The 23537-nt window shown below is 32.2% G+C and overlaps 1 protein-coding gene across 1 annotated transcript; it reads left to right on the top strand.

The window, feature by feature from the left end:
- Positions 1-2746: 2746 nt before the first annotated feature.
- Positions 2747-22108, top strand: LOC129233644 (6-phosphofructo-2-kinase/fructose-2,6-bisphosphatase 1-like; the record flags this gene model as incomplete). Its single annotated transcript, XM_054867619.1, has 9 exons — positions 2747-2957; positions 3682-3807; positions 7780-7876; positions 10926-10989; positions 15277-15411; positions 16346-16532; positions 18710-18783; positions 20073-20144; positions 21962-22108. Coding segments are annotated over exons 1-9 (954 nt in total), but the record flags the coding sequence as incomplete, so codon positions are not given.
- Positions 22109-23537: the final 1429 nt, after the last annotated feature.

A 23537-nucleotide genomic window follows, 5' to 3' on the forward strand; every position in this document is an offset into this window, starting at 1 on the left:
TTGAACCGGCGACATTTTGGCCTGGCGACATTTCGGGCCCAGCGACATTTTGACCCCAAACCTGATCATCAATGCGAAAACCGAGTTATTCCAACTTCAAACCTGTGTTCTAAAGCTAGGGCGTGCACAGAAATTTTGAGGCCTGTCACAGATGACTTTTACGCTCCCCCCCCCCCCTCAATATCATTTACTAAGTATATTTCATCCCACAGTTTAAAAATCTTGGGGGCCCCTTCAGGCTCGGGCCAACATGTGTCCCGGCTCCCCCCCCCCCCTCCTGTGCACCTCCCTGTTCAAAAGTAGGAAACGTTTTAAAGTAATGTAGTAATTGTAAACATGTAAATAACTTGGCTGGGCGGATGGGAAGGACTGGATGGAACAAGTGAAATGTAATTGCAGACACCTCCTTGTGTGGATTCTGGGTTGTTAATGTAATTAAGCATAATTGCATTTCCAACAAAGCGCAAATTCGTACAATAGGCCGTAGAGAAATAAAAAAAAGTAAGGGGTGTATGCAATTGATGGCCCCTTAATTATGTCAAACGTACCTCAAACACAGGGAAAGATAATGGGGTACAGTTTTTTTGGTATAAGAGAAAGTCACTACTAGGTCTAATTATTGACAATATGAACCTAATCTTGAGTATAGTCCTCACTCCATGATGTGGGGTAGGAAGGAGGGCGTCCAGGTGGAAAAAATTTGTGGCTGTAGAAATGCATTTTAGCTTCATATTTTTCAAAAACTTGCAATCCCACTTTCGGTGTCAGCCCCCAGACGGGTGACACCCGTTGCGGACCGCCCCAAGCCCCCGTAGCGACGGCATTGCTTAAGCATTTGTATTTTATGTATTTGCATTTGGACTTCTTTGGAAGAACACACTTGTTGAATGATTTCAAATATAATTTTTCTCCAAAAAAATACATTTTCTGTCAACTTCCGCTACAACGCTATTCGACTACGAAATGATTGTAACGCTAGTTTTCCTCTAGTAACAAAATTTAGAGCTAACGCGAATTACTCGCCCACAACACGAACATTTTCGAAAACGAATCGTAGTGCTAAGTATTGGCTTCGTTGTTGACAACTAAATATTTGTTTCGCAAATATACTTACCCTTTTAGCATCACTGACTGCTCAAGTTCCCACACTGCGCTAGTCCTAACATCGCTTTGTTAATATGTATAACTAACCACTATCCACATTTTTCATTATTTTTTTTAAATTTTAAATATGAAAGGTGATGACATCTTGCTACACCTAAGCACGCTGTTTCATATAAGGTTTGTGAAGATGGAAGGAGAAAGTTTGTGACCACACTTAAGAAAGGGTAAAGATTCTTAATACGGGTGAACAACTAAAAAGTGGATCAAAGCAGCGCGACAATTAGGTATGAGTAAATCTTCTATACGTACAATTAAAAGTCAAGAAAAGGCTATCCGTAAAAGTTCAGCACTAAGTTTTAATATGTAGTTTACAGAGTAGTGTGTTAGCAAAATGCTAACAGTATGAAAGGAGAGGGGTGTTACCATAGATATAGATGGGAGCGTTATAAAAGTAAAGGCGGATAACTATTTTCAAATGCATTAGAATAACGATCTGATTGCGCAGCATATATTATTGTCTTCAATTTTAGGTTATAAATATAACAATTGTATCTACTGTACAGCACTAGTTTTATTATTACTCCTTACCGTACTGATTTACTTAGTCTCTCTCCCTCACTGATCATTGATTTTGTGCATCGTAACAGTATTTTTATATTGAATAATACAGTTTTTGTAAAAATAAAAATTCCGCTCTTTTATGTAGGAAACGGTAATATGGTCTGTCTGAGGGGTGTTTAAGAATATCTAAATAATTGGGTAGGTTAATAAAAAAAATCGTATGCATACTCTTTTCCACAACGTTCCAATTTCGACTTACGCGAAGGGTCATGGAACGCATTCCTCGCGTAAGTCAAATCAAAACTCAACTGTCCGAAAAAAAAAATCTATCTTGAAAAATATTCCCCTAATATTCTAATAGCGCCAGGTTTGCGCCATTATCCCCCCTCCCCCCACCATATAGTAACTCTGAATGTTCGCGTCATACAACAAGTTCATGCTATTTAAAAAATCCTTCAAGTAAAACTTGTTTAAAAGTTAATAAAAAGCATACAAGCTGTCGCATTACGACCCTCAACCTGGAGTTCCCCTCCCCCTTGACGAGGACATTTCCCTCTTATAAGCTGTGAAGCATCCCTCCCGAAGAATGTAACCCCCCAAAAAAGAACTTAACCCCCCAAAACAGTCCCCTGAAACTGTCAGTAATGTAGCCTTCGCTACCCCCCCCCCCCAGAAATATAATACATTTATATATAATAAGAATTATGATTTTTCCTTATTATTATATGAATATATATATTACTGTGAATTTGAAAAAAAAGGAGAAGGGAAAGTCGTATGCGAAGTATTTGAACAGGCTTCATATCACTCTTTTTAAGTTTGATGAATTTTGCAAAAGAAAAGTATATCCTTTCAAAATATTCTGAACCATTCATTAACGTGAACGAGCTTTTCTCATGTGATTCCAAGATGTGAGATAGTTGCCAAAATAACTTTTTTTTTTCTTGTTATGCTCGACCTTTCCATTAATTTAAAGGTCGTTACACACTTGATTTCTCTTAGCGTGTATTGTGTTCTCTGTCTTATTCTAAACTGATTTAGAATTCAAATTCTTTGGCGACTGGTGTGGGATAGAGGAAAAGGTTTACTTTATGCATAATTTTCATCACCTGTTTGTGTTTCACCCACTTCCTCTGTGTTGACACGTTGACAGTCCGGAAAAGAATTAGTTTTCCTTCCGAGAATTTGGCTCTGCGTTTGTAAGTTGTTGGAAGTTGTTCTATTCAAATAGAAACATAACATGAACGGTCGCAAGCATTATATGCAAGCTTTCGATATTCGATATTGTGTAGGTATGTATATGCTTTGAGTTTTATGCAAAGCGTTTTTTGAATCGCCGTAGTACGAGTCTTTTTCTCTTATTTCTTTCGATAGCGAAATTTTTTTTGTTTTTGTTTCAAGATTACAAAAATTATTAATTTTGATGCTTCAAAAAAGAATATTGTTTTAATAAAAATGAATGTTTTACTAAAATATTTTTTTTTTCTTGGAAGGGAGCGGTATTTTCATTTTATTCGTCGTAACGCGTATTGTGTAAAAATGTGTCGTATGTTTTCACAATGAAATGAATCAGTTTTGCATGATACTTTCAGATGTGTCTGACTAGTGAGCCATTTACCTCCAAGTTCAAAATGACAGAATTAATCCTTCCCAAACATTTTAATCACAAAAACGGAACTTGAACAAAGTTCAACTGTTATATAACACGACCTTTTAATAAAATTATTGACATTCATTTGCTCAAAAGATTGCTCAAATGCTTAAATTATATTAAAAAGTGCAAAATTTAGAAATAAATCTTCTCAAAAAAAATTTCTTTTTTAATGAGAGTCTTGGAAAGAAAATTCTTTTTCATTTTGTTTTGTTGAAACTAGGACTGGAATCTATTAATTTTGTTACAGGGAGGCTTCAGCGTATGACTAAATCAGAACCACTTGAAACGATGTTATTTAGCAAATTCTCAATCCCACTTCAATGTCTTTGTAAAATATTTACTTTTTTTTTTTTACTTTCTAGGTGATCGAACAAATTATGTCAATTTACCTCATGTCATTGCGATGGTGGGATTACCTGCTAGAGGAAAGACATACATTTCAAAAAAGTTAACTCATTATCTCAACTGGATTGGCATAAAAACTAGAGGTAAGGCTTTAAAAAGTTACTGTTTTGAATAAGGGACGTACGTGAAACGAGTTAAAGCGATGCGTGCCCGTGACGGTGTACGAATCCAAAGCTGACTCTAAAAAGCCAAAAGGACCCAAAGGCTCTGGAGCAAAGTTGGGTTTTATACTCTGTGCCCGTGCCGTATGCCTCATTAAATATTAAACCACACTTATGAACTTGAATGAAAAGCATGAACGTTGAACCAACAAACCGCAACCATTGGGTCATGGGGAAAATTGAATAGCAAACTACCACCACTTATGCATATATGAAAAGAAAAACTTTTGTATTCATATTTTCCAGAAGAAGCGTCGCGATGTTTGCATGTTAAAAAGTTTAATTTGCTGAAGTGCGACCTTTCTACCGATGCGGCGCATTTACGATTGACATTTTTTTATCGCTCTGATTTTAGACGATTAAACAATAAAGAAACAAATAACACATTCTCTGATTTGATCATTAATTTCTTTAATTGTTAACTAAAAGCGTTAATTACAGTAAAAGTCCAACTGTTCAAAAAATGCGGGGAAACAGTACATTCCCTGTTCGCGATTTTTCGGTGCTGTTGATTGCGAGTAAATTGGTGCTTGTTTTAAGGAAAAGAATGTTATGAGAAGCTTAAAAAAAATCCTTATTTTATTGATGTTAATTCAGAATGAAAGCAACACTTAACAAAAATCGGATTCGCGAATGCGAACTTTTTCATACATCAGTACGAACATTGCACATTCTGGATCGTAAATATGATATAAAACTTCATTTTCTGTTTTTTTCAAGACTTTGTTTGAAAAAAAACGGCTAATGAAACGTTTCCTATTTGCCTCTAAAGTTCGTGGTTCGATTTAAGCACGAATTTTTTGGAGTTTTCCCTCAATTTTGTCAGTCAATCCACGGGTGAGTATACACACCAAGTTTTTTCTATTCTTTCCTTTTAATATGTATTTTTTCTACCCTGATATTCCATGGTTGAGTTAACCATAGTTTTTAGTCGTGGCGTTTCTGGACCTTTTTGCGGGGAAGGGGAGAGGGCTTTTCTAACCAGAAATTACAGTAATTTTTACTGCATTAGCTGCTAAATTTTGTCTACCATTTGCAACATCCTGGCATGAAATTTTTTCCGTGTTTCCCCGAAAATTTGCCTTTTTTACAGGCTTTCTTGTGTTTTTCTTTAGATTGACCAAAGTACCTTAAGTTGTGGCGAAAACGGAAAGGGGGGTAGAGCTTTTTAGTAGTAGCTTACAGGAATAACATACAAAAGATTTTACTTTTTTAAACATATAAGTATTATCTCTCTTTTTTTCTCTCTCTCTAAGCTTACCAACATCGAACACGTGTGGGCCGAAAACCGAACGCGGACGCGATGTTTGAGATTTCAATCCTTTTGCATCCTGCAAATATTTTGAAAGTTATGAGTTTTGTTAGCATGTGCTACCATAAAAAAGCTCGTTTTATTTCTTGTGTATATATATATTTATTTATTTCTCTTTATTTTAATTGTTATTAAGCAAATGGTGGTTTTAGATTTGTTTCATTAATTAATTTTATCATACAAAGTATTTTTTAGTGCATTTAGAAAAGATTTGATGCATATATCTCTCTGTGCTAGTTGTAAGTACAATATTTGTTGCATAAAGGTCTGCTTTTTTCACTAACTGGCACTTTCATGTCTGAACAAACATACACACTAGCACCAACTCCATGAGGCTTGAGGGGGCTCGCCCCCCCCCCCAATAATTTGTGTGTGGGTGTGTCTTTTTTTAGTAGGAAGGGGGCCAGTGCTTTACTTGAGGAACAGTTTCTTTTTACTTGAGTGTCAATGAGAAGGGACTTAGGCATTGATGAAATTCTATATATCAAGACAAAGACCCTATCTAATTTACTAAAAGATGTTCTTGTATGCCTTGCCTTTTCTGGATTTAAGAGGACTGCTTAGAGTGCATTGCATCAAATATAAGGGGGAAGTTTGGTGGACTTAAAAAAAAATTGATTTTAGACTAACAGCCACAAGCACAAGCAATATGTATCCACTGCACTCCACAAAATTGAACTGTAAAACTGTCCTTAAGACAATGGACATGGTCTAACCGAACCAGAAAATTTGCATAACAATTTTTAGATTCCTATGTCTTAAAAACACTGTGTCACATATTGCTATAATTCATGCAAATTACAAACATCAGAAAATACGTAAAAATGGTATTTTCATGGTACAAAAGTGGAAAAATTTTGTCCCTTTTTACTGAGGGAATTTCCATGTCCCCCAGACCCCCCCCCCCCCCAAGGGGAAATCCGGGTCCCTCATTAATTTTTGCATGTCGGCGCCCTTGGCCGTGCATAGCTGAAAACTATCTCCAGGGCACTAACTTCAGAGGGGCTGTGGAACTTTAGCACCCCCCACCCCCAAAAAAAAAATCCTTTAAAGGCCTTATTTCAGTAAGCAAATTATGTTTTTCTTTCATGGTAAATGTATTAATTTCACTGGAGGAGAGACAAACTACTTTTCCTCATTTTTACAAAAGTAAAGCTCAAGTATTTACATGTATGGGAGAAATTTACAATAAAATGTTCAGCAAGGTTAATGTAGAATATTTTTAGTTGAAAGAAGGTGTTACCTCTTCGACTTGGTTCCAATAGCATTTACTATAACCTTATCAGAACCTTTGTATCTTGAAACCACCTGATCTCGAGTTATTTTTTTTTCCCGTGGGAAATTCAAACTGAACATGTCTGAATTGTAACAAAATTGTTCTTTTAGTTAGTCGAACCTTGTTTAATATTGGTTGGTTGACTAACTTGACCAGTGTGAATAAGGTTGATATGTGACATCAACTTGCACAGTAAGTGATTTAGTTATCACCAATTAAGCTTGTCCAGTATGTCACAACCAAAGCATAGTCTTATAGTATATCCTCAAACAGTTTCATAAATAAATTTATTTTCATTAATGAATCTGATACAGCTGATTTTTTAAGTTGTCTTCCACTTTTAGGCATTAAAGAGCTGCTTTTATTTTGTAATATTTATTGCAGGTTAAATAGAGCTTATATATATATATCATTGTAATCAAGACAAAAATTACTGCCATTACTTCACTGATGTTTTTTTTTTTTTTTTTTTTGCTTCCTTTTACAAAAAAGGAAGTATTGTATTCGCGAAAAAAATGTCACTCAAAAATCGACCATGATTTCCATTTTTCTCACCCCCGAATGAATGTTGAGTTTTTTTTTTTTTTTTTCGACTCGACCAGACGTGGATAAGTGCCTAAGAACGCATAGACATACGAAATATCCATTTTGACGATTCCAGAGTTAGTTACAACGAGTTTTCTTGTGGCATCTGTATGTACGTATATGTGGATGTATGTCGCATAACTCAAGAACAGTATGTCCTAGTAAGTTGAAATTTAGTACGTAAACTCCTAGTGGGGTCTAGTTGTGCACCTCCCCTTTTTGGTGCATTCGAGTGTTTCTAAGGGGATCTTTTGCCCCTTTTTGGGGGGAAATCATTGTTAATTTCGATGTAAACTCTAGTGGTGTTACAATTTGGCGGACACTTGGCGATATATCGCCAGTCTTTTGGTTGCCAAGTTTTGGCGCCAACTTGGCGACAAAACTTGGCTTTTTTTTTTATCTGGTTTCAATTTGGCCACTGTTGGTGATATTTAGAGAGTAAACTATTGAATAAAATTAAAATTACCAATAATGGGAAAATGACATTAAATTGGAGTAAAAGGAAGTCATGTGAGGCACACATCAGCTCGTTTTTTTTTGCTAAAGTGTTTCTTCTTCTATTTTTTATGCAACAGTTGATTGACAAAATAGTAATAGTGTATCAGTTTAAATGTAAAATGCATTTTTATAGTTTTTTCCCTATAAATGTTTTTGATTGAATTTGAATAACAAAATGCTTATAGATTTTTTTTTTAAATTTTATATTTTCTCTTTTCTACAGTATTCAATGTTGGTGAATATCGAAGGTTAGCTACTGAAGCATATAAAAGCCATGATTTCTTTCGCCCAGATAATGTGATAGCAATGGCTATCCGAAAGTAAGTATTAAATAATTTTTTCCATGTTCCATCTTTTGTATTCTAACCTTAAGGTAGGGTTTATAATAGGCAGCTTGTTTTCAAATAAAGAACTCTGATCTTGTGCTCAAACCTCATATCATACAAAATAAAACTTCTCGCCCAAATGTTTTCTGTATGCAATAATTAATTTAGAAAATATTAATGATACAGTTTAAAATTAAAGTGCATTTATTATTTATTTATTTATTTATTTTGCATTTATTAATTTATATATATACAGTCGGACCTTCATATATCGAAGTAGCAAATTGCCGTAAAAAAATTCGATACATAGAAATTTCGATATATAGAAACGATCTTATTTTATCCTAAAAATCTCTCAAAACATTAAAGTTAAAGCTAATTTCCGTGTATGAAACCTAATTTTTAATTTATAGGAGCATCGGATTAAATGAAAGTTAATAATTAAAAAAATAACAGAAATTACATTTTTGCGCCTTCCTACATTTTCATTCTTCGGCAATTCAACTTGATCCGCATCATTAGGGGATTTTCGTTTTGACAAATCAAGAGAAAATTAAAAAAATAATCTACTTAACTTGAATGATTTTTACTTCAGCTAAAATGATAATCAACAGACAAAAGGGATGACTTGAAACTGATTTTACAATGTTACTGGTTACAACTAAGATATTTGAATAAACTTGAGGGAATTTAAGAATTCTAGAACGAAACAACGACCTATCTACACACCCCTCAACCCCAAATTCCTTATGAGTTTCGTAGCAACCTTTTAGAGAACATAATTTTCTCCCCTAACCTTCATTTTTCATGAGACAAACAGTCTAAAAAGGGAAAAAAAAATCGATGTATAGAGATTTTTTCGATATATAGAAACAATTTTTTCTATGTAATGAACATAGAAATTTGCTGGGATTTCGATGTATAGAAAATTTCGATATGTGGAAGTTTGATATATGAAGGTTCGACTGTATATATATATATATATATATATATATATATATATATATATATATATATATATATATATATATATATATATATAATAAGCAAACAAAATTTCAAATATTAAACAAAATATATAAAAATAATGATGATAAAAAGGAAAATTGCAAATAGCTATTAAATAGGAAAAGATAGAGTATGAATCCAGAGCTCATCAGCCGTGGAGGATTCATTAATTATAGTCAAAAGAACAAAAAAATTTTTTTAACTATGAACTAAAAGAGAATGTTTAAGCTCCAGTACATGCAATATAGAGTAACATTAGGCAAATGCACCACTTGCTAAACTATAAACAATAAACTAGAGCTCAAACCTAAAACTAAAAGCAGGGGGTTTCGCCTCAACTAATTAGGAAAACAAGTTCCGATAATTAGCCATCCACGGGACAGTAACTGCCAATAACAAAATTATCTTACCTTGAAATCCATATAAAAAGAGACAATTCCGATGTTCAACATGATAGAAATTTTTTCCAGTTGTCAAAGTAAAAATAAAAAATAAATTCATATTCATAAGATCACTCCAGAACCATGCCAGTCGTCTTTTCAATATTTTTCACTATTATTATTATATATATATATATATATATATATATATATATATATATATATATATATATATATATATATATATATATATATATATATATATATATATATATATATTTGTTTTTTTTTTTTCTTTTTTTGCATTAATTTTGCGATGGACGAGAATATGTGGAACCCTTTGGATGACTGTTAAAACAACTCCCCGCCCCCCCCCCCCAAAAAAAAAGATCCTTACAAACAAAAACTCCAAAATTGTTTGTTCAACAAATATTTCATATTAATTTAAAGTAATATGCTTATGAGAAGGGGGAAATATGTTTGTTGATCTATATGTATGTCTTTCCTTAAATAACAAGAGTGAATAAACTAATTCAAAGAAAGTTTACTGTTTCAAAGATCTTACCGAAACATCTCAGGTCAGTTCATGTTTTCAGTTTTTGATTTGGAAGCTTTTGTTCAAATTTGAGCAGCTCAAAAAAAACTTTAGGCTGTGGGTGGAAAATTAAATCTGTGTAGCTCCTGATCTAATGCTTGACAAAATGTTGCCTGACTGTTTGACAGACTTTGTGTAACGCAATGTTTTACATGGAACGTATTTGTTAAAAGATATTTTGATTTGAATATTTAAGGGGTTTTTTTTGAGCAGTTATAAAGTACTAAACACTTGTGTCTATCTGGAAGAATTCAGAATCTTTTACCTAAAAAACCTGAGGTGATTTAAGTAAAAATTTTGCTCCACAATTTAAGAAATAGCGTAGATTTTGAATGTTTCTTGTTAATACTTCAGTAAAATAAGAAAAAACCACAGATCAGAAAATTTAAAATTGTGAGATTAGTTGAAAAACTGCATTTAACTTTTGAATTTTTGAAATAGTAAAATGTTTTGTTTATTTTGAGCAGGCACAGGTACAAGAGGAGGGTAAGGCAGGTCCCTCCCAAAGTGTTGACAAAAGCATCCGTCCACATTTTGTTCAATAAACTTTTTAATAGATTGAAGTATTATTTTCAATTCATTTATCAGACTAGAAAGTCAATATTTGAAGTACTACTTCTTTTCAGTGTTTATTAAATTAATTTATGGCATTATAATTTATAGCCTTAGTAGGTGCCTTATTCCTGGACGAATTGTTGACTCATTTATGGGGGGAGGCATTCCTCAGCATGCCCCCCCTCCCCTAAACTGGTAGTATGTAACCTCACCTGCTTGTGGAGAGTGGGGGGGGGGGGAGTCAATAACATTATGTGGCATGTATATTTTAACTATGCTGCCTCTTAAATTTTGAATTCTGTTTTAATAAAGTAGCTGCAAACAGCACATTTTCTTTTTATTGAAACAATTGTTACTAAATTTAAGAATTAAGTTAAATAAATTTTTGACTTTTAATTCATATTTTACCAAGTTTAATGAATGGTATCTTGTTTTCTCAGTGCGTTGTCCTTTCAATCGTTTTAATGTTATTCTGGATTAACACTGTTTTGGTTTGTCTTTTTAGTAAATGTGCCCTTGATGCATTAGAAGATGTTTGTCAATGGCTTTTGACGGAGGGAGAAGTTGCAGTAAGTAAATTCTGTTAAAAAACTAAATAAATTGTTTAATATGAATTATAAAATAAATGGTTATTCTACATGTATTCTGTAGTATTTTAATTTGAGTCTTAGGTTATTCATGAGTAATTTAACCCTCTGAATGCTGCTTTTTTTTTTTTTTTTTTTTTTTTTTTTTTTTTTTTTTTTTTTTTTATTGAAGTCATATCAAAATATGTATTTTTTATTACAATTCATGTATATATTGCAGTTTCAATCTGTAGTACATTTTTGCTGTTAAGTATTTTAATTATCAATTTAACATTGTGAGTCGCAAGAACAGATATTCTAGAAATTCAACTTAAACATGTAAGGCAAAAATCTATGACTGAATTAATTTATAATTTGAAAAAAGTAAAAATATGTGAACTATTTATAATATGGTCTTGTTTCCTATTCTATGGATGCAATGTTATTTCAATGCTGTTATAGCCTCCAAATGGAACTTTTCATTCCTTTATAATGCCCAAAATTAATAAGTTTCGATGTTTTAAGTGTCAAAAATTAATATTTAACCATTTCATGTTGCTAAAGGTAAAATATTTTCGTTGAAAAAAGTATTATGATGATGGTGAAAGAGTTAAAGAAATGATGAAAACAACACTCAAAGTATAAACATTATGAATTATACTTTTTTAAAAACTCAAGGCGGAATGCTTCTACGTTATATAAGAGGAGAAAGTGTACTTCGATAATATCTGTAACGAAACAAAAGCAAACCATATGATTTATGATTTAAAAAATAAATGATTTATTTCAGTTATTTGCTATATATTATGTTGTTGAATGTATTATTTTAAAGTTATGTGTAATTTGTGGTTAGTATTGCTTTTTTTTTTATTTCTGACTTGTTAACTTAGTTTCTTGATTCTTTTTTAAAATGAATGAATCCGCAAGAATGAATCTCTTGTCAAAATTATTTCTGCATTTTTAAAAATGGACTAAATAGCATGCACTATCTTGTACATGACCTCTCCCTATAGTGATAGACTTCGTGTGTGCGTTATTTGACTTTACAATGAGTGTGAACTGTATTAAATAAAATTCTAACCACTGATGAATAATGCATGGAGTATTAAAAGTTAGTAGTAAATTATCAGAAGAAAGAGAGAAGAAGAACTTCAAGTGATTCATGTGGAAGAAAGCCATGATTGAAGTCAAAAAAAAAATCTTTTCCTTCAAAAAACCATAAAAAGAAACGGAATACAAAATGTGCTAAAAAAATACTGCTGAGTCTCCCCCCTCCCCCTCTCTCTTTTATTCATTATAGACATTCTAATTATTTTTTAGTTAACTAGGGGGCTCTGCCCCCTACTCGCTAACGCTCACCAGCCCCCAAAGATTGCTTCTCAATCGTATTTGATTCGCAACGATTTAAATCGTCAATTAAAAAGAAACAGTTTAAAAACGCATTATGAGCTCCCTTTGGATCAAAAAGCACCCATTCCCCGATTTTCAAAATAACTTGTACCAACTTGCAGAGCCGTTAGGGATAAGGGGCTCCTTAGCATTGCAAAACTGCAGTTTTGTACGTTTGAAAAGTCGCTTTCATATTCGTGGTTTCTAGTAATATATTTGGCTCTTTAGCTCGGGGCGTAAATTGAGTTTAGCCTAAGATTTCCCGTTAAAATTGAAAACCTTGAAGTTTGTGAATAAGAAAGAAGAAACATGCAAATCGAAAAGACGTAACTATGGAAACGCCAAATAAAACATCAATAATTTTAATGGAAATGATATTCAAACTTTATTTTTAACAGCTTGTAACTTTTTTTTCCTTTGGAGATAGAAACTTAATTTTTTGACCATAGGTCGAGTTAGATCTGGAGTAAAAAAAGTCACTCTTTCCAGTGGTGTCAAAAAGAAAACTGTGGGACAATTCCTTCGCTTTTTACTGATAGATTCAATAAAGAAAGTAGTGCCTAAATTTTAGCTAAGCCTAAAACAGTTCGAGCTAAAAATGCAAATAACTCCTGCTGTATTTAAGTTAGAGCATTGAAACAAATTGTGCAGAACACGGAAAATTCTACCCTTTCCAATGATACATAATAGTATGTGCAAGTAATTTTTCACCCCTTTAATAGGCAAGAATAGGCAATTTACCCAAAATTTGAACTTAAAAAGTTAATTACAAAAAAACTAATTCGAATTTAAAAAAATAAAACCCCAGGTGCACACCCCCAAGGTTCAAAGTAATTTTGTACAAAATTTCAATGTTGTAGGTGCTATGGGTTCTCCTGGGCGCAGGTCCGCCACAGACTTCCTTCCAGAATTTCTTTGAAACCTTACTTTTATTAGCCTACTTTCCCAGTAAAAGTCAGAAAAAGAAGAAAAAAGCATGAAAGAAGGCTTAATGCATCTTAAAAATATCGTGAAAAAACAAAAAAAAGTCAAAAATAAATAAAATAATTAAATAAATATTGAAAAATTAAAAATTGGAAAGTAGGGTATTGAGATGGGGAAAAATGTCTGTCTGTCTGTCTGTCTGTCGGTCTGTCTGTCTGTCTGTCGGTCTGTCTGTCAGTCTGTCTGTCTGTCCCCCCCTAATAACTTTTGAATGAATAGTCCGATTCGAACAAACTTTTTTTTGTTCGAAAGATCTCGGCGAGGACACCTCATTCCCATATTTCACTTTTTGATTTGAACTATTTTTTGTTCAATTTTGAACAGTTCAAAAAAACTTAACATTAGCGCCTACGGGGAAATTCAAAGCAATTCCGAACTGTGAGGCGAATTTGCTTCAAACAAACTTTGTAGGAAAAAGCTTTTGATAAAAAACTTGTATATAAGATATCTTTTTGATTTGAACAATTTTCCGTTCAATTTTGAACAGTTCAAATCCCTTAACATTAGCGCCTACGGGGAAACTGAAAGTCAATGTAGATTCCGTACTTGAAGGCGGATTTACTTCAAACAAACTTTGTTGGAAATGGCTCTTGACGACCTACTCCCGACTCCAACTCCGAGAATTTAGGAGGACCTGACACCGACTCTGACTCCTGTTCCCGACAATTAATCGGACTCCGACTCCCCGACTTCGACTCTGACTTCGTAGCTTTGGCAAACATTTATACACGGAGGACAAATGACTGACTCCGATTATTGGATATTCGACTCCGACTCTTTTATCCCAAAATGAGATTGACTCCGACTCCGCTGCTGTGGTTTTAACTGTGAAATAATTATTGTTGATATGATTTGTTTTTATTTTCACGCTAAAGTTTTAATTTAGGTATTTGGTTTTCGGTGAATAAACTCGAAAAATATGCGCAGACGATTTTTTTTTTTTGACAATGAAAATTATTTCTTTAAGTTGACATTTTATTGTTTTTTTTTAATTTTGGTAAGTGCATTAATTCGTTTAAAAAATTATTTTCGGCAACAGGGGAAAAAGAAACGATTTTTTTTATATGATGTATTTATTTTAATGAACTTATTATTATTTTTTCGTTTTAAAAGCTGTTAAAAAAATTTTTTAATGGAAAGAAGTGTATTAGCTGCTTTGTTTAAAAGGTGCTGCTATTTTATTTGTTCGTTTTTATGAAGAAAAGTAAGGAATATTTTATTCCTAGAAATCAGCTTAAAATATTAAAAAAAATATGTTTGAAAAAATTTGCGATTTTAGCTATTTTTGAGAATATTGATCAGGTACTAGAAAGTAGTATGGGTATACGGGAAAGTAGGCTCGTCTAGTTCTAGACGGAACTTCTTGTTTACTATAAAGAGATGAGCAATGTTCATCTTACATTTGAAAAACCATATTTTTCAATTGGTATGGAAATTCAAATTTAAAGTATTGCAAGAATTTTTGCTCCTAAATTTAAGAATTTATGCAAAATTTTCGCCTAAAATTGGAATTAAAAAAAAGAGTGGAATTAAAAATTAATTACTATTTAGCTTAAGTGCTGTAATAATATTATTAGCATGTCTGTGGTGCAAGCGGTTAGGGAAATTCTCTCTACTCACATATTAATGATCTTTTCACCCCCTAAATTTGCTGTGATATTTTCAAAGGCCAGGAACCAAAGAGAGGAAATGTAAAGATAAAAAAATGCTTTGTGCAAACCTGGATAATTAAAATAGAAAATGTCAAGTTAATAACATTAGCAACTTGCTCTATTTAAAACCATATTTAATGTTTTCATCTTATTATTTTGACTGTTGAACTGAATTTGTCTGATTTGATGAAACATGTAAGGTGTCTTATGAATGTTAATAAAATTGAATCCAATCTGTGTAAAGTTTTCTTAAATGTTTTTTTAGGTATATGATGCAACAAATTCAACTACAGACAGAAGAAATTTAATTTATGATTATGTTTGTGAAAAATATGGCTTTAAACTATTCTTCATTGAATCTGTATGCAATGATCCAGGTATTATAGAAGTCAATATTAGGGTAAGTAGATTGTAAAATCTATTTTAAATGATTCTGTTTCGCATATCATTAAAATGGAAATACTTAAAATAAATGATTCTCTTTATTTATTTATTTTATTTTATTTTATTTATTTATTTTTGAATAAATGTAGAACACCTGCTTATAGGTCATGCAATATATTATATTTATCTAATAAACAATATTTCTGTAACTAGTGATAAATCTGCTTACTTGTTAATGTATTTTGCTTACTATCCATATTACAGGGATTATCCAAATTGGTGTTCTTACAGATTGCCTTTGGTCCGGATAAACGAGGTTTTATCGCATTGTTATTTTAAAATCTTCAGGGATGAAACTTTTTCAGGACTGCCACTCATTGGAATTGTCCATTTTTTTTAATTAATTTAATCCTAGAGTCCCTACAAGGAAAATTTTTGAATTTAATTTACCATACTTCAATAACAAGCAACAATTTCAAAACAATTATTAAAGAGGCAATTTAACACAGTGTAGCAGTTTAATGCAAATGATGTAAAATAAAATGTATTATCAATGCTCATTCTCCTCCAGTAGCGTATCAAGAATGCCTGCTTTTCTGCAAAAGTGCTGAGAGTGTTTTTCTTACCTGTTTTACAGACATGATAAATTTAAGAAATCTTCAAATCTTGTAAAAGGAAGGGGAGTTAATTTTCTCAGACCACTTTTATCTAAGCTATTGTATCTTAGTTCTGCATGCATTATAGCACTTTTCAGGGTTTCTGCATGGTGTCAGGTGTATTTTGTATAATTGTATAAAAAATCTGAAAAGTAAAAAAACTATTGTAAATTCTAGAAGCTAAAACTAGTGTAGATGCATTTTGTTTTTATTTATGAGTCTTTTTTAGATTATTGGATTTAATAAGTGATTACAAAAATCTAAAAATTTAAATGAAATTTGTGTATTTTTCAGGAAGTTAAAGTTCACAGCCCGGATTACAGAGATAGTGATAATAAAGATGAAGCTTTGAGAGATTTTATGCAAAGAATTGAACATTATCAAAAGGCTTATCAAACGTTAGACGAAGATTTAGAAGCAGCTTATTCTTTTATGAAAATCTTCAATGCTGGAGAAAAAGTCCTGGTTCACAGGCATGAAGGTGAGTTTTCAATTAATTACAATTCTTTTGAAAAAATCATGATCTGTATCAAAGACTCTAGCACTGAAAGCCCACATTATATTTGGCAGTTTAGCAGAAGACTACAGAGAATCTTTAGGTTTATTGTTCTGTTCGTATTAATACTCTTTTTAAACTGTCATACTAAGATACAATTGTAAATACCACTTTAATACAAATCTAATATCAGATGTAATGCACCACAAACACAATGGGGTTGTTTCCTTCAGTCAAAAGTAGTACTTTTTGTCACTGAAATTGATAGAATAAGCAAAAAAAATAATAACATGGACCCAGAAAATACTTTCATTTTCCCATCAGTTATTTTTTAATTAATTTTTTTAAATGCCCTATTTTTCAAGGTGTGGTCTTGATGACAGCACAAATGATGCTCTTTGGCGCATCTTTCTACCATGTTTCCACTTTATGATAATCAAGAAGTGAATTAAAATTGCGCTCTACGCTTGCTATCAACCATATCGTTGCCAATACACGTAAATAAAGATGCAAATTAAATATTTTGCTCTGTGAATGGCAACTCTGAATGGCATTTCATCATTTGTGATGTCATCGGACAGAAGCATGAACTATGAAAGTGCAATGATTTAAGTAATTTTTTAAAATATTAAACTTAAACAAATAATTTAAAAAATGGTCAGAACCTATGTTTTTAAGCATGTTCTGTCAGAAAAAAATACTTTTAAAATTTTGGAAACAACCCATTGAATATGTTTTTTGAATTTAATGATTTTGACCCAGTGTCATGAGCGCTTGTCACCCTAAGTTGTTAATGACTGATAAGAAACTCTAGAAAACTGCTCATTTACTATCTTTGCTTTAAACTATTAATATTTGTTGATGTCTGTCATAACACTCTAGAACAACATTGAGTCAGTAGACAAGAATGTTTTTTTTTTTTTTTTTTTAAATTCTCAAAACTTGGGAAGTCATTTCACATGGTTTCTGTCACTATGGATATTTAATTTTTCATATATTAAAAAAGCAATCAGCATTCATTCGCATATAAAACGATGAGAAAATTATTAATATTTCAAATTTTTATACCTTTTGAAAGTAGTAAATTTTTTGCCTTAAATATTTTTTTTTTTTTTTTTTTTTTTTAAGCTTCTAATTAGAACAAGAAAAATAGCAAATTTTTGTGTAACTTCTAAAGACTGATAATGGTACACATTTATTAGTTTCTTAATCAGCAATCCACATGGACCATTTTCATCTGAAATCTTTCTAAATAAAACTCACTGAGGGGAAAGTGAGGTTGATCAGCTATCTTCATAGCACTTGGTTTCTTTTTTTCTTTCTCCCAGGTCTAAAAATTACATGAACATTGTATAAGTAGTTTCCCGAAAGAGCACTGCAACTCCTTTGGCTAATTCCTTCCCCGAGACACCAATAAAAGTACATTAATAATTATAGATTGTTAGGTCAAGCTGAGGTTCTGCAGCCTGGCATTAAATTATACTTTTTTTTTTTTTAACTCGATATAAACTTGATGGAAACTTGGATTGAACTTGCAGGAAAATGGGCAAGGGGGCAGTTTCAAGTCTTTGCCAAAACTCTGAAAAATCTTAGATCCAGCACTTTAATTAGATTAAGGATATTAGCCCCCCACAAATTCCCGTTAGAATATGATCAACAGCCCTAAAGCTCAAAATAAGAAGGCTTTTATCTGCCAAAAAAAAGAGGGAGACAGAAATCACGTAATTTGTCGGCTAGGAAAAGTAAATTATTCTGATGAGGTTTGTTGTGCAAATCTCATCGGAAAAGTAAACTGCATAACTTTCTTTTCTGCAAAAAATTATTTTTTTTTAATTTTACTTAAGTTTTATCATGCTGTGTGTCCACAGAAACATTGTTGAATTTTGCCTTGAAACTAATCCATATTTTATTTAGTATTAATTAGTAACAAAATATGATTGATTGAAGATCTTATTCTTTAAAATCCAGTCATTAAAAATATGAATGGAATAAAAAAAATTTAAAAAATATTAAATCAATAATTGAATTTTTCTCCTTATGTAATTTTTTCAAAAAAGTTTTTGTTATTTGGTAGGTAAATCTTGGATTTTTAACTCTGTTATTGCTAAGATTTTAATTTTGTTTTCTTAGTACAAAAGAACTAACACAGTATTTCGTCATAGGTCACATCCAGAGTCGTGTTGTGTATTATTTGATGAACATTCATATTTTACCTCGTTCCATTTATGTAACCAGGGTAAGAACATTTCCTTTGCTAAATGACTATGATATTGTTGCTGACTTAAACAATAATTCATATGCTTTTGTGAAAGAAGCATTTTTTTTTCTTTTCAATCGTTCCATGTTGTTATTTATGCATGTAGTTGGGTGGAAGGAAGGATGGGTGGTTGAATGTACGTTTTTTGTTTAGTATGATTATTTTTTGCTTTCATGTGGGACTGATATACTCTCCCAAAATTATTTCAAACAAATAATGAACTGCTCCAATGAGATATTTAATTTTCCCTCCAGATTATTGCGAGAAGTTGATTAGGTATACTTGTCTCATCTCAACAATTACTCCCCTCCCCCACCCCCCTTTTTTTTAATTCTTGTATTAGTTAGATTCAAGAAGTTTTTTTTTCCTGAAAGTTTCATTAAGTATGTTTTGAAAAAGCTCCAACTATTATACTATTAGGGTACATTCAAATGAGTTCCAAAGATCAATGCATTCTGCTGCAAAAAAAACATTTGCAATCATTTTAAACTAGAAAATAACCCGTCATGGTATGACAGGGGCAAATTGCCTTTTTATCAAAGATATCCAATAAATACCTACCTTAAAGCCAGACTAACGCAAGTCATATTTTCACTACTTTTCAGGAGCGCGTAAAAACATTTGTTTGCTGCATACAAAGGTTGGGACTCGCGCTGTTATAAAACTGATGAATAAATATGAAGGGTTTTTTTTTCTTGTTACAAAATTACATTGTTAAGGCTTAGTGTGGAATAGAAATCTATTCATACAGTCTGACCACTGATGAGATGGAAAGGCTTACAGAAATGGATGCATCTATTAGTTTTCAGGAATACTACCTTTTTAAAATGAAATAACCAAATTTTAGGTGCTCCAACAATGAAATAATGCCCTCACGCTAATCCTTTATAATCTGATGGTTTCGTGCTAAGGTTGGGATTGAAGAATATAAGTACATCTATTTCATCACAAGTTCATTGTTGGTGACGTCAGAGTATTACTCGATCAGTGATTTTGGCTATTTTATATATGAGGATTGCTTCACTTAACATTGTAGTTATAATGAAAATAATAGCTCTTAATCAATAGAAACTGAATATCCAAAATAGAACCACCTTCTCATTACTCATATAGTTTGCCTTTTATACAGCATTGGTTTTTTACAAATTTATCTTAATATTGGTCTATAGCATTGTGGTCTATTTACCTGAAGATACTGAAACTGGTTGAATGTTGATGAAAAACTTACTAACAGAACTATTGTTTTATAATATTTTTTTCCTTCTCAGCATGGTGAGAGTATTTTGAACTTAAAAGGAAGGATTGGTGGAGATGCTGAACTATCTGATCGTGGCTGGGAGGTATGATATGATTTATATAGTGTTTTTTTTTTTCTCTCGCTAAAAATTTTTGTTGAAACTTCTTGCATACCAAAGTGCAGCGTGAAGCCTGCAGAAGTAAATGAAACTACAAAACTATTTATGTAGTTGTTTATTTATCTCTAACAAATTTATAGAAAATGAGATATGAAATGAGATTTAGAGATTGCCTACATTGTTCTTTTTAATGATCTGTTCATCAGAGGATCGTTCGTTTCCCCCCCCCCCCATTTGTTGGTTTCGTTCATTTGAAAAAGTTGCAAATAAAATGTCTGTGAGAGTCACTCCCATAAATTGAAAGTGTTCCATTCTATCATTAATATTCTTTAAAAGAAACTCAGCTAAAAGTAGCAAACAGTAAGAAAATATGCCAGTAAAAATTTAATCAAAAAGATTTTGTTTAGGTTTGGATGTGTAAAGCAATTACAGTTCATTTTTTAGGACTTTTTGGTCAGTAATTACTTCTTGTTGCTTGCAATTCCAAGGGTGCCCACCTGAAGGGGTTATGGCGCAGACTGCACTATTGAAATTTTTAGAGAGGAGTGTTTTGAGAAGTATTTTTCATTTTTGGGCTTTTTAATATTTAGGGGGGGGGCATCCCTGTTATTTTTGGAGGGAGGGAGGCATCCCTGACAATTCTGTCTCGAGTTTTTTGGTTTTTCCTTTGGTGTCTTCAGACAACACAAGGGAAGCTTTGTCCATGTACAAAAGGATCTAAATGATACACTTTTTAAAATGAACAGAGCTATACGATCTCCTAAAAAATGAACAATCATTCTTTTGGAGGATAATCATTTATAGTTCTCTCTCATTTTATTTTTTAATTTATTTACCTTTTTATTCATTTGATATTACTGAAAGAAAAACTGTGAAGTAAAAATTGGTTTTTCCCTAAAAAAGTAATTAAATAATCTAAGTACTGATGCTCTGTTTTCTAAAAAGACGAGCATAAGTGAAATTCACCAATACCTAACTTTTTAAAATAAACTTTTAAAGTATTCGAATCATTGAAAATGAAGTGACCTCAAAGTTACTAAACTTAAAGAAACTGTTTATTGTGTAGCCAATTCACCGTCAAAGGAGGGGGAGTGAGCAATTTGGTCAATGAAGCATTTGAAGAATTTTTACACATCATTCCACATTAAATAATCTTGCCGTACCTTTAATTTTTTGACATACTGATGAGAACTAGAACTTAATGTCAGAAGGCTTGTTTAACAAACTAGAGTATGTTTTCATTGTAGCATGACCTCAGAGAAAAATACCATGATATTTCTTTTTGTCTCTTAAATAACCCTGAGAATTGAGTTTTTACCTATTTTATGAGAGATATGTTATAATGTGTTTTTCCCTTTTTTTTCATGTACAAGAGTATTTTGAATAACCAGAGCAAATCAAGTATATTTGCGATAATTTAACAATGTGGGACAAAACATTGAACTTTGATTTGTCAGAAGCAAATTAAAAAAAGAATATTTTATTCATATATTTCAGTGGTAGTGTTTCGTGCTTTCACGCCGCAGACCCAGTTTCGATTCCAGGGTTGTGCATAATTGACAAAGCCTATTATTCTGTTATCCCTTCAGTGGATAGAAAAAATGAGTACCAAGCGTGCTTCAGAACCAAACCCTGAGGGTTCTGCGTTTGGTTGACCACCTCCGGGACTTCCGTCTTGTACCCCAGAGTCTTCAGTCTCGTAAACCGAGATGGGCACAGTAGGCCTTGACTTAGCCCCCATGGGCTGTTGCACCGCTGTGTTAGTTTTATGTATATATTAAAATGATTTTGTCTATTTTCAGTACACTCATGCTTTGGCGCGTTTCATTCAAGAACAAAACATTCCTCGCTTACGTGTGTGGACTAGTCAGTTGCAAAGAACCATCCAGACTGCAGCTGGAATTGATGCACCCCAAGAAAGGTGGAAGGCTTTGAATGAAATTGATGCAGTAATTATTATTTTTTTTTAAATCTTTTCTTGAAATATTACTGCAAGCTATTTTTGAAGCTTACACTTTTCCATTCTGATGTAGAATTTGAAGAAATACATGTATAGTATGTCCTGAATGTTGAGCAAAAAAAAAGATCTGTTTTCTTTCTTTTTGCTCTGAACTGTTTTCCCTCATTTTATTTTTCATTAGCTCAAAATTGAAAATCCATTGTTCATTTTTATGTTTAATTTGGTGTTTAAATAATAGCGAGAAAGAATTTTGTGTCTATATATGTTGCCAATGCTCTGCCAAAGCTTCATTTTATTTAGTTCAATTCTATTTATCTTATTTTAAAATTAAAATAATATTCCTAAGTTATTTTGTCCTATTTTTTAAAACATCTTTTCTATTGAAATCTGCTTTAGCTGAAGTTCAGAGAAGTTTTAAATAATGATTGTTTCAGTTTCTTTTATAGGTTACAGTAAAGATTCCCCCCCCCCCCCCTCCAACCCTTAAATTTGGTGTAAAGGGTAGGATTAATAAATTTCAATCTTTGAGGGGTGAAAAATCTCAAACCATAGATGTGTATAGGAAGTAAGGAGGTCTGAAAATCCCGTTTCTTCTACAAAAAAAAGGAGGGGAATAAATTAGAATTATACTAAAAATCAAACAGGGTTCGTACGGGTCATGGAAATCCTGGAAAGTCATGGAAAAAAAAATAAATTTCAGACCTGGAAAAGTCATGGAAAATTAATATTTTTAATATGTCATGGAAATTTATTTTAAGTCATGGAAAAATGTCTTGGGCAGTAAAAAAGTAACAATAGCTAAAAGAGCGCTAGAAATATCGAGTGATTTAGTAATATTGCATATAAATTGAACGATCTCAAAAACAAATCCAAGTTTTGAAATCCAATTTCATCTGCTTCTGTAACAGCCGCTCGCCTTTTTTTTGTAATGTGATTTTACTACTGGAGCGTCATTAATTTTGAATCCACCATTATTTTCAGCACTTCCTATATTTTGTATTCTGTACTAGTGACTTGCACATTCTTGATTTTGCCGTGCTCCCTCAAAAAGAGTAATTCAATTGCATCCAAGATTGTTTCAACTACTTGTAAAACATTCATTATTAAATTTACCAGAGTTTATCTTAATATGTTGAAGGCTTTAGAAAATGAAGACTTTAGACAGGCAATAGAACATAGAAATAGGGGAATTCTAATACTCTAAAACAGTAGTGCCCTACATATAGCTCTCAAAACTGATCCTCGTGGCCAACTGAAATATCTGGTTTAGGAAAAGGAATTTACTGAAAACGTAGCTTTATTTTAATGAACGCATATACTGTCAAGTCACATGGATGATTAGATGCACTATTGACACCAAAGGACAATGGTTTTATGAATTAAATTTATTTTTGGAAACTTAGTAATGACTCATTCAA

This window comes from Uloborus diversus, unplaced genomic scaffold, assembly GCF_026930045.1.
Source record: "Uloborus diversus isolate 005 unplaced genomic scaffold, Udiv.v.3.1 scaffold_576, whole genome shotgun sequence".
NCBI classification, from domain to species: Eukaryota; Metazoa; Arthropoda; class Arachnida; order Araneae; family Uloboridae; genus Uloborus; species Uloborus diversus.